This window comes from Sprattus sprattus (assembly GCF_963457725.1).
Source record: "Sprattus sprattus genome assembly, chromosome: 15".
Taxonomy (NCBI): domain Eukaryota; kingdom Metazoa; phylum Chordata; class Actinopteri; order Clupeiformes; family Clupeidae; genus Sprattus; species Sprattus sprattus.
The window spans coordinates 22,509,324-22,524,965 of record NC_137913.1 but is presented as its reverse complement, the minus strand read 5'-3'; the positions used below and the strand labels follow the sequence as shown (position 1 = coordinate 22,524,965).

Below are 15,642 nucleotides of genomic sequence, written 5' to 3'. Positions count from 1 at the left end.
GTTCCACATATTATGGTTTGACTAACCAGAGCTTTTACTTTTTCTTTTGTAATTAAAATCCAAAGAAAACACAAAAGATACATTTTGGATTTATACACTGGTAGCGATTTCGTTATGAGTTGAAATATTACATTATCAGGCTCAAGGTGGTGCTGTTGTGTCTATTTATTTTGTTGCCAGCAAGAATCTACATTTTTAGCTTTTTGTCACTGTAAGGGAATTTCTTTGTTGGAAAAGGCAGAATAATTAAAACATGCTTCGGTACAACTAACTTGGAAGAGAACTTTAAACTAAGGAAAATAGGTGTCGTGACAGTCCATTTCTTTAAAAAGTAGCCTTGTTTTGTTATTGCAGCTAAAAGTTAGCTTCGGTAGCTGACAACAAACTTACCTGATCCACGTGAATTTGTGAATTCGAAGTGTGTTTTGCAGGCCTCTAGCCACAATTTGGTATAGCTAGAAAAATAACTTAGTAGCTATCACACTTGTTTTAATACAAAATAAAGGTTCTTACCGCCGGGGCTTACCTTTAATGGGTGCTTGTTGGACCTCATGGTAATGTTTACACTGAGTTGTTGAACTTGACAACCAGATGCAACGCCAGTTAACGTTATGCGAAAGTCTGAAGGATAATTTGAGATGAAGTTAGGCCTACTATGTTATATTGCTAATTTACTTAATCGCTTGAAAACTACAACCTAAAAGAAAAGGTGAATGAGTTACTAGGTCATTATCTAGTGATCTATCGAAACGTTCAGCTTAGCCAGCGAATAATCAAAATTCTAGCGAAAATAGTCGAAATAAGTCATATGTTCATATCTGCTTTAACATGAGATAATGAATCCGACTACGCCAGTGAAGTTTAAAGGCTATACTGTTTCTAATGTTATTCTAGTGTCAGTTAAATGCAGACATTTAAATGAAGATCATAGTGTTACTACATTTTTCTTACTGAAAAAGAAGGGTTTTTCTATTATCTTTAAAGTTTCGTGGTTCCTTGTGCTATCAGGATCTAACAGGACCCTTACAAATACAACTTCTGTTGTCTAACTATATAATCCACACCAAATGTATCGAAGTAACACAAACTTAATTAATGCATTTCCTGGCAATTTAATGAAATACCACAATGATATTAATTCACATCTTAATTATACATCTTCAAATTCGGCAGACTTTTAAAATTATTGGTTGCTTACAGGACCTTACGTACTGTACGTTCTTCTTCCGGATTTCACACGTGGGGGTAATGGGTAAATGTGACGTGCTGGGAAATATCTTGTTATGAAAAAGTAAAATATTTCGATATAATAAACTGTCTGCACATCATAAAAATGGGGAAATTAAACGTTGTTCTTCTGAGGTATCTTTCACGCGATGATTTCCGGGTTCTAACCGCCGTAAGTATCCTTGTAAATAGCAGTTTTAGCTATCCATGTAACATTAGCCAAGAGAGCTTACAACTCGGTTAGCTCATGCTTGCTTTATTTGTGGTAACCTTAGCTAGATAGCGTAGCTGTTTTAAGAATTTTATATTTGTGTCATACTTTCTGACCAGCCACTGTATCTTATCCGTATGCTTATATGTCTAGCCACATTATCTTAAGGTAACGTATCTCAGTACCGTAAGCTGATTGCCTATCCAAGCGAACTAACGTTATCTGCATTCGTGTGCTGTGTGAATCATGCTTGCCATAGGTCGAAATGGGAATGAAAAATCATGAAATCGTCCCAGTGAGCCTCGTCGCCTCCATAGCTAGTCTCAAACATGGGGGATGCAATAAAGTCCTGAGAGAGTTGGTAAAACACAAACTGATGGCCTACGAACGGTCAAAGAGTAAGTTGACATTTTATTTACTGTAAACGGTCATTGTGAATGATGGGTCATGCTTGGAATGAAAGAGTGATTCTCTCCATTTCAGTGGTGCAAGGATATCGACTGAATTATGGAGGCTATGATTACCTGGCACTGAAGACTCTGTCATCGCGGGATGTCATCACATCTGTTGGAAATCAAATGGGAGTAGGCAAAGAGTCAGGTAGGATCGACACTTTGTTTTTATTATTATGTGAGTTAGGTTCCAGTTGGTCCCACCCTCTGGCATGCTTCAATGTTGAAAGCTGCTCTTATATGATCCAAACACCAATAATCACTAGGTGTGTGCCCAGTAAGTCGATTTTAATTTGAGTGGTAGACAACAGACAATAGGTAATGATACAACAGAATTGTGGATTTTTAGCACAATGTTACTCATTTAATTTGGATCTTTTTCACTTCCATGTGCATGCTCTCTCTAAAGAACCTATATTACCTTGCCCTGAATTTGCTGCTGGTCTGCTAGTCAAATACTGTCTACTTATGCGTATGCATTCTAAATCCGATGCTGTGTTGACTTCATAGCGTCTTCAATTAGTTTGACTCTGTGCAGCTCTACATAATTAGACATCAAGGTTGTGTTGAAATGTTATGTTATGATCTTAAATCACTCCACAGACATTTACATTGTTGCAAACGGCGAGGATGAGCAGTTTGCATTAAAACTGCACAGACTTGGAAGGACATCTTTCCGAAACTTAAAGAACAAGCGGGATTACCACAAGGGCCGCAGCAGCATGTCTTGGCTCTATCTGTCCCGCCTGTCCGCCATGAAAGAGTTTGCCTATATGAAGGTATGGCACCAGGATTTGTTGATGTTGACCAAGTTAGTGTCCCATAGTAACATCAACATGTGTTCACAGTTCTGCTAGTAATTAAGCTAAATAGAGGAATTTAATTAGCTTTTGATGCTCAAAGACTGTTCATCAGATGTGGTCTTTATTTTTTTCTGGACTGCCTCAGCGTTGATTAGCAATCCTGAGAGCGGTGTGGTGTTGAGTGGATGCCAGTGCCTGACCACCTCGTGTCTCCCCTCTTGCAGGCGTTGTACGAAAGGGGATTTCCTGTCCCAAAACCCGTGGATTACAACAGGCACGCCGTTGTGATGGAGCTCATCAATGGATATCCTCTGTGAGTGATCCTTTAATGATTCTTGTAATTGTTTCCATCATGACTGGTTAATTAGTGTTTTTTTTTTTTTTTGCTTTAAAGATTTTGATATTAAAGGAGACTGTTTTCTCTTGTATGAATGTTTTATATCTTCATAAATATATGGAAAGATGTATAACAAAAAAAGTAACCCAAGTTACGTTGCATTCCTGTTGTGTTTTTCACCCTGTCATGTGTACATTATGAAGATTGTGCGAATGATAGCACATCATTAAGTAGTGCTCAAGAAATGCTTCATGTAGTTCCTTTGAAATTAGTTTTAATATAAGCTAGAATAGTCTTTAACACACAGTGTATACAGTCCTACAGTAAGAATGATTGGGAACATAACGTTAAGTATCACAATGTTTATTTTTTCCTCGTTTCAGATGTCAGGTTCGGGAGGTGGCCGATGCTTCTGCTCTGTACAATGAGATCATGGAACTAATCGTCAAGCTGGCCAACCACGGGCTCATCCACGGAGATTTCAACGAGTTCAACCTCATGCTCGACGACAACGATCACGTCACCATGATCGACTTTCCCCAGATGGTGTCCACCTCGCATCTCAATGCAGAATGGTAATCGCATCACTGTGTCTGGCAAACAGCATCGACCGTACAAAGCTTGGTAGACTCTAATAGACTTTAATAAATGAAGTTCAACTTGTTTGTTACAACGTTATCCTCTTGCACACAGGTATTTTGACCGCGATGTGAGATGCGTCCGAGAATACTTCATCAGACGTTACAGTTATGAGAGCGAACTTTACCCAACTTTCAAAGACATAAGGTAATGTGTGTAATATACACAATGTGAAATGGATTGTCAGCCTATCAGTGCTTGTTGGCATACAGTCTGTGACAGACTAGTTATTAATGGGGGCTTGGTTTTGTTTGTGTAGGCGAGGGTGTTCACTGGACGTGGAGATTTCAGCCAGCGGCTACACCAAAGCCATGCAGAAGGACGACGAGCTTCTCCACCCAGAGGGTCCGGAGGGAGCCGAGGGCCAGAGCGAGGACGATGAGGACGATGAGGACCAAGAGGAAGGCCCTATTGAACCAGTTGACCTCAGCACAGAAGAGGTGGCAGACCTGGAGGAGTATAAGCAAGCCATGTTGGAACTGGAGGGGCTAAGACTGGACAAGGACACTAACACAAGCCAGCATGATCCCAGCAAAGACCAGCCAGACTGTGACCCAAGCCAGGGTGGCCCCATTTACAAACAGACAGACAACCAAACCCATAACCAGAGTGAACTAGAACGTAATGTGGATGAAACCGAGACGAGAACAGAAGCTCTACCAAAGGAACTAGGAGCTGGAAATTGCACGAGTCCCAGGAGTGATGAAGAGCTGGAGGAGGCCGACGAGTGCCCTGACCTTGTCGACCTTTCAGCCATCAACAAAGAATTCAAGCCTTTCAGGTACATGGATTGCTTCATTGGGCACTTGAAAGCTTCAGCTATCTTCTTCAATTACAATCAGTACTGCTCAATTCAAAATCAATCGGTAGTTGTTTTAAGTCTATTTACTCTGTTGGCAGAGATTTAGTTTGTCGATTCCATGTTTATGGTTTATGTATATAAGAAAAACATTAGTTAACATCAAGAAACTATGAATCTCAGTATGATTAAATGCCAAGTCATGATGACATTTATGTTAACCCATGCTTTATGCCTCAAATCAAAGTCTTTCGTTATAACCTTAGTTACGTACCATTGTTTCATGCTCTATTGCTGTGTTAACTATCTGCATATTGTAGTAATAGACAGCAAAGCCTAGAATTACAGAAAAGTATGATTTTCCCTACATTCTGTATGATCAGTTGTTTTGGGAATTTTTGGAGCCCTCAGTATGCTCAATGTGTGTGTGTGGGCCTAAATGGTCAAATCAGGACCAATTTCCCTTCATGCATGCCATGCCTAATAAGTGTGGATGTATGGCCTCCTACAGAGACGGTGAAAGTCTCCAGCACGTTAACGAGCATCGGAGGAGAACCACCAGCGAGAGCACAGTGGCCAGCACCAACAGTATCACCAGCTGCTCCACCATTGCCCCGGTGAGTGTATACACACTCACACACACACACACACACTCACACACACACATACACATACACACACACACACACACACACCGCTCTCCTCTGACCTCTTAATCTACAGCACCACCTGGTGGCCAGGATGAAAACCTCTCGCCCTCACATTCTTCATAGCTGCGTTTTTAAAGGATTTCCCATTTCCCCCTGCTCTCCCCTTTTGATCGCTCAGGTCTTGATAATGAGCCTTACAAATTGACATGGAGTTTGAGCACAAGTCTTGACAATGTCAGGGAAAAAGGATAGCTGCTCGATTTCCCTCTTTAGTGTGCATTAGTAACATAATCATGGCATTCCCCCCCCTTTCTTATTAGCAGTGGAGGAGGGGTAGAGGGAGAGAGGTCATTAACGTTGAGCGCATTACCGCTTAAATGTACTGCCTACCAGCCCATGAAAGCCCTCAGAAAGCAGAGGCAAAAATCAATCGTCCCGGACACCCCCTTGTCAGATAATCACGAGGTTGGATCACAACCGGGGCCAGCTTAAGTGCCTTTTAGGTCACATGACAGGGGCTGGGGCCAGGGCCGATGGCTGGGGCTGGTGCAGCTCTCGGCTGGGCTGAGTGTTGGGTTGCAGCTATTGGCAGCCAGAGACACCTTAGCGTCTGAGGTAGGAACAAGCCCACGCTGCCCCAAGTCCAAGTCTTATATTGATGTGTGCTGTTCAGCTGATAGTCTGGTCCACTGCACCAATTGCATCTTGTTTGTTTCAGAACTGAACAGTCAGTTGGTTTTCTCTATGAACATGACTTCAGCACAGAACAACTCCCGTCAGCAAGACAGACATGTCACCTTCAATGCAAAATGAATATTATTATCCTTAATATCCAATTATCCTTAAATGTGCAGTAGCTTTTAATAGTTTTGGATTAGGGCCTATTCTCTCTATTTTTTATATGCTGCCTGTACCCCTATACATACGTTCACTTGCTCAGGTTTACCTCAGTCTTTTGAGTGCAAGGCCCCTCTATCCCACACCCTCGGCTGCTGAGGTTTGTAGCCAAGGCTCCAGCTGTGAGGTGTAGTATTTCTCTTTTTATATCTCCATGTCCTTGGTTAAATATTTTTCAAGTTTTTATTAGACATATTTGGAGACGCATAATACGGAATAGGTTTAAAGGTCCATCAAATATCGAAGTATTAACACATGTCAGATTAGTTTTTCTCCAGTACAAACAACACCTCCCCATTCTTTGGATTTCTAGCATAACCTTGGGATGGCTCCGCTGGTGTGTTCTCTCTTAACCTCACCCTCTCCACCTTGCCCAGATCTTTCGCTTCTTTCTCTCATCCTCCTTCTCCCTATGACCGTCGACCCCTCTCCATCAGTCTTCTCTTCTCCATGTTACTATTGTTTGCATTCTCTCTCTATCTATCTCTCTCTCACCCTCCTCCCCCCCCCCCCCTCTTACTTACACTTTTTCTCTCTCCCTCTCTCTCTCTCTCTCTCTTACTCTCTCTCTCCTGCAGGAGGTGATCAGACAGAAAGTGAAGCGGCAGCTGTCGAAGCACCAGAAGGCTGCCATCCACCGGCGCCTGCAGAAGGGAGAGGCCAGCCTGGTGACCAAGGCCCGCCGGGAGAACTCCAGCAACATCAAGAGCAGCCTGGACTGTGCTGACTTCTGGGGCTGAGCCACAGAGGGGGGGTGGGGTGGACTGGTAGTCCAGGACTCCATCTCCAGGGAACACAGTCAACCCCTGAGGACAGTGAGCAGAGATGCATACCTGAGATTAAATCATGTTTGGCATGTCCGGTGGGAGGGAAGTGGAGGTGGAATTTATATATATATATTTTTTGTGTGTGTATTCTTTCTGAATATGAACTGCTATTGATGGCATAAGTAAAAAAAAGGAAACAACGGCGCGTCTTTTTCTATCTGCTGGCATCCTGTTTTCTTTAATGTATCACAGGGCATGAGAATAGTGGCTTCAATCAATGATGTGAACATGTACTGCTGCATTTGGTCATGCACTTTATTTTCTACATAGAGCTGCTGCTAAATGTAGTTTTAAAGAAATCCACCTGAAGCCTTTGACCTAAAACTCAGGGAAATCACCTCATCCATAAAAAAACTAGTTTTCACTCCATTTTCTATCAACTGGTATGGAACTTTTATTTACCAAAGCATTATCAAGCTGGCCTGTGTATTCCAACATCAATCCATCCAAGTTGGAAAGCAAAGGGGTGGCTGGTTAAGGAAAGAATGGTAAGTAAATACAGCTCTTTGTGTGTCTTAAGCCCATTCCTGGCGCAAGCCTCCAGCTATAGGGCCTGTGCCAGGCAAGGCCAGGCTACCATGTGCCACAGTTTACATCTCACACCGCAGGAGTCTTAAACAAAGGGCACTTTATCCAGGAAGCGCTCAGGTTATGTCAACACAGCCGCTGCAGCCTCTCATCTGATAGGGCATCTGAAAACAATGGTCCAATGTAGATGATATGGGTAACATTTATGTCCTAGAGGGCTATTTTAGTCAGTCTAAATGTAATGTTAGAATTACCTTCCAGCCTGGAATGATGAATGGAATCTACCATGGTAATGGATTATAAAGCAAACAGAATTCTCTGGGCTTCTGAGTAGGATGAAAAGTGGGTTTCATCACTCCGATGTCCATAGATGTGAGGAACCTTCTGCTCTTCCCAGTGTCTCTGCATGTCCTTTGCAGTCTGTGTTATTTCCTGTGCAGACAGTTCCCATTTCTTGACCTAGGCAGGGGCACCGTGAGGCTAGGTCTGCCCATCCCACATTCTGGCTAGTCTGGCTTTAGTCAGGCTAGTGCATCACATTGAGAGAGGTGAAAACGTGCAAAAGCTGATACCCATTCAGCCGTTTCTCACTATTCACTCTGTATTGCAGTTACCCTAATGAAAGCCACTCTTTTAATTATTGTGTAGGTAAAGACCGGTATGAAAACGGACTGCATTACAAAGCAACTAGGGATTCTGTCTATTGGTTGCTACTTAGATCCCATCTAGCCTGACTGAGAAATCAATTGAGATTCACAAACTCTTCAGGTTGTGGTGTTTGCTCCCAAGGCCTTTTCATTTGGGATGCAGTTCCCCTCCTCCTCCCATGTCATGATTGTCAAGGGGGCCCGTCAGCTATGCAAAGCACTTCTCTCCATTCCCAGGGACCCTCACAATGAGGCTGTATTATGAATGGGGCTGCCTAAATACACGTCCCACACTAAAGACCCAGGGGGAGCTGGAAAAAGTAAACAGTTAAATCTCGAGACATGATATTCATGCCTATAGGGAGATTAACAATTCGGTAACAGACCATTTGAGACCATCTGTCTTTTTTTCTCTTCTAACTGAGGTGTTGACTTGATCACTGGGAGTGGATGAGCTTGTTAAGGACCAATGCCTTTGTCCAAAGCTCAAATTGTTGATGAAGAAAAGACGCATTCACATGTTTTGCGTGTGTTCACACAATTGCATTGCTCTACATCGCTGCTGTATATTCTCATCTTTTCATTGAACGAAAGCTCGACACAACGTGTGTGATGTGTGTATTTTTCTTTGAGCGACTGCAAAAAGCGCCGACAGGTCTGACAAGAAATGCATCATTTTAAATCACTTTGGCGGAGAATATGAAGAACACATTTTCTTGACGCTTAGTTTGGGGCTGAAAAAAAGCACCCACCCTTTGGCTGTGGAGTCAGGCAGTTGGAGAAATAAGATGTGAGATTGAGCATGAGTGAATTGAGAAGGGGGCTGCAGCATTCCTGTGTAGGGATTTAGGTAGTCTGAATGTGTGTGTGTGTGTGTGAGCAAGTGAGGAGATGGGGTGAGGAGGGACTGAACTGCGGCAGTCAGACTCGCAGCTAATTAGTTCAGCTCTCCACAAAGGTGGGCCAGCCACAGAAGGGGGACCCCTGGGGCCGGCTTTGCAGCGCTCGCCATACTTGATTGGAGGTCGGGAGGAGAAGTGGAGTAAAAAGACTGGGTGGGGGGACCCCCCTTCTGCATTTGTTCTCTTGTGGAACTGCGCTCGGCTGGGAGTTGTTCACATTAACCGGGGGAGCATGTGAGTTGGTTTTTGGGTGTTTCTTGGAATTTGAACAGGGACCCCCAAGCACTTGTTGAACATTTGGGATTCCTTGGGAGGAGAGGATGTCTGCACCTCACTTGCAGGACGATCAAGTCTTCAAAGACTGTGAGTATAACTGAGCTGAAACTGTTGGACTGTCCCTCTGTGCTCATTAACAAGTTAGTTATTGTCTGTATGTAAGCAACTGCATATTGGATGTGCAGTTTGCATTCAGTAGGATGACTATGCTCTTTGGAAAAGTAGCTTTGAGAATTTAAAGTGGGCCAAGTTGATATAAATAGTAAATTATCATTGACTTCACAAGGAAACAGTAAATATTTGTGGTTCACAAAATGATTGTACTGAATATTAACATTACAGCTATGGTTCCCAGAACTGCCTCTGTAAGACTGTATAAACAGCTTTCCCTCTTCTTCATCAGAAGTTGTATCAGGATGTCGACTACAACAACATTGCATTTAACATTTCAGTGCCCATGCTTGTCACTTAAAGTCTAACGTTTTCAAACAGCATGACATTCCAATGCAGTTTCCCAGCACCAGTGATTTGTAATACCAATGACAGCAATACACAATATTTCCTCTGTCTATGAGACACTGCCCATTCATCAAACTGAGGAGTGAATATGAGTTCTCATGCCATCTACAGGGTGTTGCCCACTGTAACTAATTCCACTCAAATAAACAAAATGATGGAATTTTTCTCTGCTGTGAAAACACACCCATGTTCTCACCCAGACCAGGACCCTTACAACAATATATAATGGGCCCTTCTCTGTAATGTTATTGCAAGCCTCCTCGGAAAGATATGTATAACATATCTCCACAGCCTTGATTAAAAGAGGCTGCATAAACAATTAATGTAAGGAACATGTCGAAACCATGTCTCTAACATTCACGACCCTGCTGCCGGCTTGAAGCCAAGTCCATGACTTGTTTCTGTCACATGTAGCGAACACCTGTACGGCAATTCAACTTTTCCACCCTTCTGTCGAGCCAGTTTTTACTGTGTATTTGCCTATCCAAACAATGTGCGGTAGACTTGCAAAGCGTATAATTCACTATGATTTAAAGTAGGTGAGTTGAATCATGTGAGAGTTGACAGTCATTAATGTGCTGACCGGTTACAGGAGCTGAATATGATATTCAATATCAGAAGCCTCAGGGGAACAGCTCGAAAGAGGTCCATGGACCCAGCAGATATTTAAAAAACAATGTCCCTGCAGGGCAATTGGCTTCACTACAAAAGTCTTAATTGGGACTAAGTCCTTAAAAGCTAATTAAAGGTCATTTTCACTGCCTGGCCCTTCCTCTCATGGGTGCCTTTGACGAATTGGATATGGACCTGGAAAATTCTTTTGGACATGAATAAGTTCAATAAACACAACAGAGAACTGGGTCTGCTACTGCCCCCTCTCTCCTCTCAGATGCTTTCTGTCTGCCACCAACCCAGACATTTGCCCAAATACCTCTTATCTGTGAGGACATCCGTGAAGGGCACGTCAAATCAAATTTGATGAAAAAATTACTGGAACCTCTCTCTCATTTGGAAATGATACAAATGACATTTACTATATACATCAGACTAAATCTAGGTCTTTTGGACATGTTGAGAAAGGCAAAGTACTTCTTAACTCCTTTCACCATAAAACAATATTAATTATTTCAAATTGATGTGATTTTTGCATTCTCCAATGTGTGTATAATATGTTTTCAATCAAATCAATTTGTTACAAAAATAAAAAGTAGCAAATCAATTTTCTCCCTGCATTTCAGTAAATCATTTAGGCTAATCATGTCATCTCTTTTGTTTCCAGTGAACGTTGTGGCAATGCTTCATCAGTTTTGGGAACAGAAGCAGGTAAAGGAAGCCTCCGTCCACCCGGAGAATTTAGTCGTTTATGAGTCATCCACCTCCCCGGTCCCACCTTTCATCTGCTACGTCACATTACCAGGCGGGAGCTGTTTCGGTAATTTCCAGGTAATTGTCGCTTTCACCCCGAACACAAACATGTCAACAGCCCTTCTTCGGACCAGGTGTGCATGTCAATGACTCCTGTGTGAGAGATTTCGCAAGTTAGCTCTCATCAAGAATGGTTGGCCTGATAAAGACCTTATTCAGCAGGTCGTGTCAGTGAAGTATGCCGAACTGAAGAGGTCAAACTATACACAGAATAGAGCTAAGATCAGCAGGATTTGGGGGGGGGGGAGACAGAGAGATTGTGTGAAAACTGGAGGAGCCAACAGGTGGTTCTTATTAGACCAATTACAAGAGCTCACCGCAAATCAGTCTGAGAAGGTTTCTTGCTATACGCGAGGAATGTTCTTGGGAGCAGCAAGACTAAAGATACTTTTCACTGAGTAGGCTATAAAGATTTTTTTCATTCATTAAATTGAAATAAGAAGAGAGCAATTTTGTGCAGATATGATTGTGGAACACCTGTGTAAAAATGGCTGGAGCTCAGATAAAGAATATATAATAATCCTCCGTAACTTTCTAAATTATTAAAAATATTCACTTGGAACCAACAGTGTCAAGAAATAAAGAACAGTTGCGTAAGTAATGTCTCATTAGTGGCTGATCCAAAGGCCTGTAGGTCTCTCATACCCTGCTTCTCTGCAATCCAAGTTTAACATGGTTGCAAATCCACGCACCAGAGGGCAGCTGCTGCCATTTGGGCGAGGAAAGACGTTTGGCTCCAATGACGACACTGTATGAATAGGGCGCAGGCAGGGCTTTGATTGGCGCGGCCCTTTGTACAGACGGCCCTACATTCATGAGCATTCACGGGGGTCCCCTTTTTTTGGACTGCTTTAATCCATTGGGCACAGTGGAATGACTCTACCGAAGAGGTATTTCTCTCTCTGTTTTGGATCAAAGACGGGCCATCCGTTCATTCCCCCTAATTCCCTTGTTTCACTCTCTTCCCACACGTTCTGACTGCCTGTTTTTGCACCTTATATTTTTTCTTAAATCCCACAATGTCTGTAAATGGGACCATTGTGGCTCAGGGTTTTTTTCCTCACCAAGCTAGCAAAGCCAGATGCTGATCTTAAATATGTTAACTTCAAAACTGAACTGGCTCAGATCTTGTTGTGAGAGTGCTTGCATAATCAGATCTGTAATCCCGTGATGGGCTTGGTATGTGTTATGTGCTATTAAGTGCTGACACCCCTGCTTTCTGTGTGTTGCTCAGACTTTTGGCTGGGCCTCTGTGTCACTTTTAATATATATTGCCGCACACTGCCCAAATAACACTTCTCTAAATTCACAACAGTATTCAGAGACAAGATGGTGCAGTTCATTTATCTCTGCATTTGTGGTATTCACAAACTTGTTTCACTTGGAAGAGTGTGGTTGAGATCTCTCTCTATTTATCTTTCTTCTCTAAGTCTGTCTCTCTGTCTGTTTTTCCGTCTGGCTGTCTTTCCAACATTGCCAGAACTGTTACACCAAGGCAGAGGCCAGGCGTGATGCTGCCCGAATTGCCCTGATGAACTCCATGTTCAATGAGTTGCCCTCACGCAGGATCACCCCAGACTTCATCAAAAGAAGCCTTGAGGAGACTGTGGCTACTACAAATGTGAGTTGTGTCAGTTCCATGCATCATGACTACCATGCCCTCTTTCCTTTTATGTTGATGCTGTGTGTGTGTGTGTGTGTGTGTGTGTGTGTGTGTGTGTGTGTGTGTGTGTGTGTGTGTGTGTGTGTGTGTGTGTGTGTGTGTGTGTGTGTGTGTGTGTGTGACGTGTGTGTGTATGTATGTATGTATGTATGTATGTGCATTTGTGTGTGTGTATATAGTATATATGAAATGAGTGGACAAAGGAAGAAGGCAAAAGTGACTATATTCAGAACCATGAATGTGCCATTTTGTGTAGCTTTGCTCTACAATTCATTTGTTATGGAGAGCTCAAGCAAACCCAATGGTTAAGAGCTTTACTCCAACAAGCAAAGAATAGAAGGCTCTTGATAACCCTCAAACACTTGTCTCCTGAAGGTCAGGAGGGGGCCCAATTTATGTGTGTGGTCTTCAGCATACCCTTGTACACCCCCCTATTTCCCATGTAAAGGCCTTGCTATTCCTTTCTCCGACGGCATTGTAAAAGCTGAGAACATCGCTAGGACAACTAAAGGTCTGTGAGGCTCAGAAGATTGATGTGTGATCAGCGGAAGTCTGAGAAACGTTTCTTTTGTAGTGATGTCTTCAGCTGTTGTGCCTTTGTGTTCTCACTGATTCCAGGGGTGTATTGAAGAGGCCTCAGATCCCAGCACAAGCATTGGAGCATACTGTCTCATGCTTGAATCAAACGCTGGCAAAACAATGCTGGAATTTCAGGTATTTACATGAAATAAATGTTTAATATGTCTAAGGTTCAAACGATTACAACTTTTGATATCACCTGAAGTTACCCTTGCATTAGGGCTTTTGATATTTGTATTGTTATTCTGCCATTTTTTGTTTCTTTTTGGAAATCTGCAGCTTATTAACATTGTTATTCTGCTTATCGACCATGTTATCTTCTCACCATCTAGGTAGAATTCCCCTAAACCCAGAGTTTCAATGTTATAAATACAGTGCAGGCCCACCATATTTTACTGTTTTAATGGTTGCCTGAAATTGAATGAGCTCTTAAATTTCAAGAAGGCAGTAGTAAATTAAAAAGGAAAGGAAGAGGAAATAGATTTGTTTTCATTTTACCTAAAGCAGCATTTTCATCTGTGGGTTCTCTCCAAAGTACACAGATGTAATGTGAAACATTGCTCAGCATGTGTTTCAGTGGATGGATATCTCACACACATAACTCATTTGTTGATATGTGCTGAAGTGCTACATGCTCAAACATGCCCATATCAATCTTTACACTAGCTTGTGATTTATGTAAAGGCAAAATGCCTAGGGCAATATTCAAACAAGTCCTAGACTACAGGTTAAAATCATTTTTGTCCAACGAGCCTTTGCAAACCTGCAAAGTAGGCTTCAAGAAAAATAATACCCCAAAAGTAATGATGTATCCCAGTCCATACATCTGTGGTCCGTTATGTTCGAAATTTGAAATACATGGCAAGATTCCAGGTAGACCCAAAGTAGCATTCCATTTTGCCCTATTTTTCAGTGTCCCGAGGTAAGCTGCTGATGTATTGCTAACAGATTGTTTGATAATGGAAACAATAAATATTCATTACTAAGCGTAATAACAAAAGCAATGTCTGTGTGTGTAATTTATATATATAGCCTACTTTACTTCTCCGTTTTTCTTGTTCACTCTGAAGGAGATCATGACGATGTTTCAACTTTTGCACTGGAATGGGTCGCTAAAAGCGTTTCGCGAGAGGAGATGTAGCCGCCAGGTATTTTCCTCAAACAGTGATAAATAAAACAAGAATGTATAAATACAAATTGTGTTCCGTGAAGTGGCGTTATAATGCTGAACTTTTTTCTGAGCTACTATCACGAGATCTAGATATTTTAGTTAAAAAAAATGAGTGTCATTGCCGAGTAGCCTACCCACAAATCTTTGATGTGTTCATTCATCTCTTTCAGAACGTCATTAACTATTACTCGCAGCACCGGCTGGACGAGTGCACACGGAGCCACATGGTGCTGGACTGGATGATGCGGGAGCAGCAGGCGCCTGGCCTACTGTCCCAGCAGCTCCAGGTGGCCCTGCACGAGATGGAGCAGGCCAGGCGCTCGGGTCGCGAGCTGCGCTTCTACAAGGAGAAGAAAGAGATCCTGAGCATTGCTCTAAATCAGGCTTATAGCGAGCAGCTGGAGTTTGGCCCAAATGGAGACCGGTGGTCTCACGTAGAGCCAAACCCAGATTGTTTCAGACATAACAGACAGCCGAGCCCGGAGAGCAGCCTGACAGACCCAACTGAAAGCTATGAATTCTACTCCCAAGAAAATATAAACGATAGAGAATCTCTCGGTTGATCTTCGTATCATATGGATTAGAAGGCGACTCATCTCTGGCCAGGATTAACATCAGTGTGTTTTTCGGAGGTTGTGGGAGCAGTTAGAAACCTGCTTAATGATGTATCAATTATAATGTTAAATGATGGACAGTGGTTCTCCCACCCTGTGGAACTCGGGATCAGCCGAGTTGAAATTGTGAATGTGGTGGTTGTGTGCTAATGTTAATAGTCGGCCCTACTGATAGCCTAGTAACCCTTTCAAAGAGAGACTAGACTATTCGCCCTATGCCTATACATGGGTTTCTCGGCTACGTCATCACTGGTTGCGTGCGCAATCTCGCGGCAGAAAGAAGCAAGATAACGTTGAAGTGGATGAGAAAGCTGTGGAGGAAGGCAACATGACAGGGAGTTGTTGTGTGGTGAACTGCTCTAACAGAGTTGGTAAGATGTTCAGTAGCCTATACCTAGGAGGAAGCATCCGTTTGCCAGGCAAAATAAAATATCAAATCAAATAAAATATAGAAAAAGGCTCAACAATGTACAAGG

General features: G+C 42.6%; 2 protein-coding genes across 2 annotated transcripts; both read left to right on the top strand.

Annotated features, from left to right (window-relative positions):
- Positions 1-1,248: 1,248 nt before the first annotated feature.
- On the top strand, positions 1,249-6,930 carry riok2 (RIO kinase 2 (yeast)). Its single transcript, XM_080852826.1, has 10 exons — positions 1,249-1,399; positions 1,698-1,836; positions 1,922-2,038; positions 2,494-2,669; positions 2,918-3,006; positions 3,414-3,605; positions 3,724-3,816; positions 3,929-4,450; positions 4,980-5,085; positions 6,594-6,930. Exons 1-10 carry the CDS (start codon positions 1,334-1,336, stop codon positions 6,753-6,755), a joined length of 1,662 nt encoding a protein of 553 aa, XP_080708952.1. The 5' UTR covers positions 1,249-1,333; the 3' UTR covers positions 6,756-6,930.
- Positions 6,931-9,153: 2,223 nt separating this feature from the next.
- Positions 9,154-15,255, top strand: lix1 (limb and CNS expressed 1). The gene is made up of 6 exons (XM_080852702.1): positions 9,154-9,282; positions 10,994-11,157; positions 12,620-12,760; positions 13,421-13,516; positions 14,452-14,529; positions 14,723-15,255. The coding sequence occupies exons 1-6, from the start codon at positions 9,240-9,242 to the stop codon at positions 15,113-15,115; spliced, it is 915 nt and encodes a 304-aa protein (XP_080708828.1). The 5' UTR covers positions 9,154-9,239; the 3' UTR covers positions 15,116-15,255.
- Positions 15,256-15,642: the final 387 nt, after the last annotated feature.

Bases quoted from the DNA above. Each gene is read 5' to 3' on its own strand.
- lix1 (XM_080852702.1), top strand. From the start codon at position 9,240: ATGTCTGCACCTCACTTGCAGGACGATCAAGTCTTCAAAGACT. The intron at 11,158-12,619 runs GTAATTGTCGCT...CAACATTGCCAG, and splicing joins GCTGTTTCGGTAATTTCCAG to AACTGTTACACCAAGGCAGA. The intron at 13,517-14,451 runs GTATTTACATGA...TTCACTCTGAAG, and splicing joins AAACAATGCTGGAATTTCAG to GAGATCATGACGATGTTTCA.
- riok2 (XM_080852826.1), top strand. From the start codon at position 1,334: ATGGGGAAATTAAACGTTGTTCTTCTGAGGTATCTTTCACGCGATGAT. The intron at 2,670-2,917 runs GTATGGCACCAG...CCCCTCTTGCAG, and splicing joins AAGAGTTTGCCTATATGAAG to GCGTTGTACGAAAGGGGATT. The intron at 5,086-6,593 runs GTGAGTGTATAC...TCTCTCCTGCAG, and splicing joins GCTGCTCCACCATTGCCCCG to GAGGTGATCAGACAGAAAGT.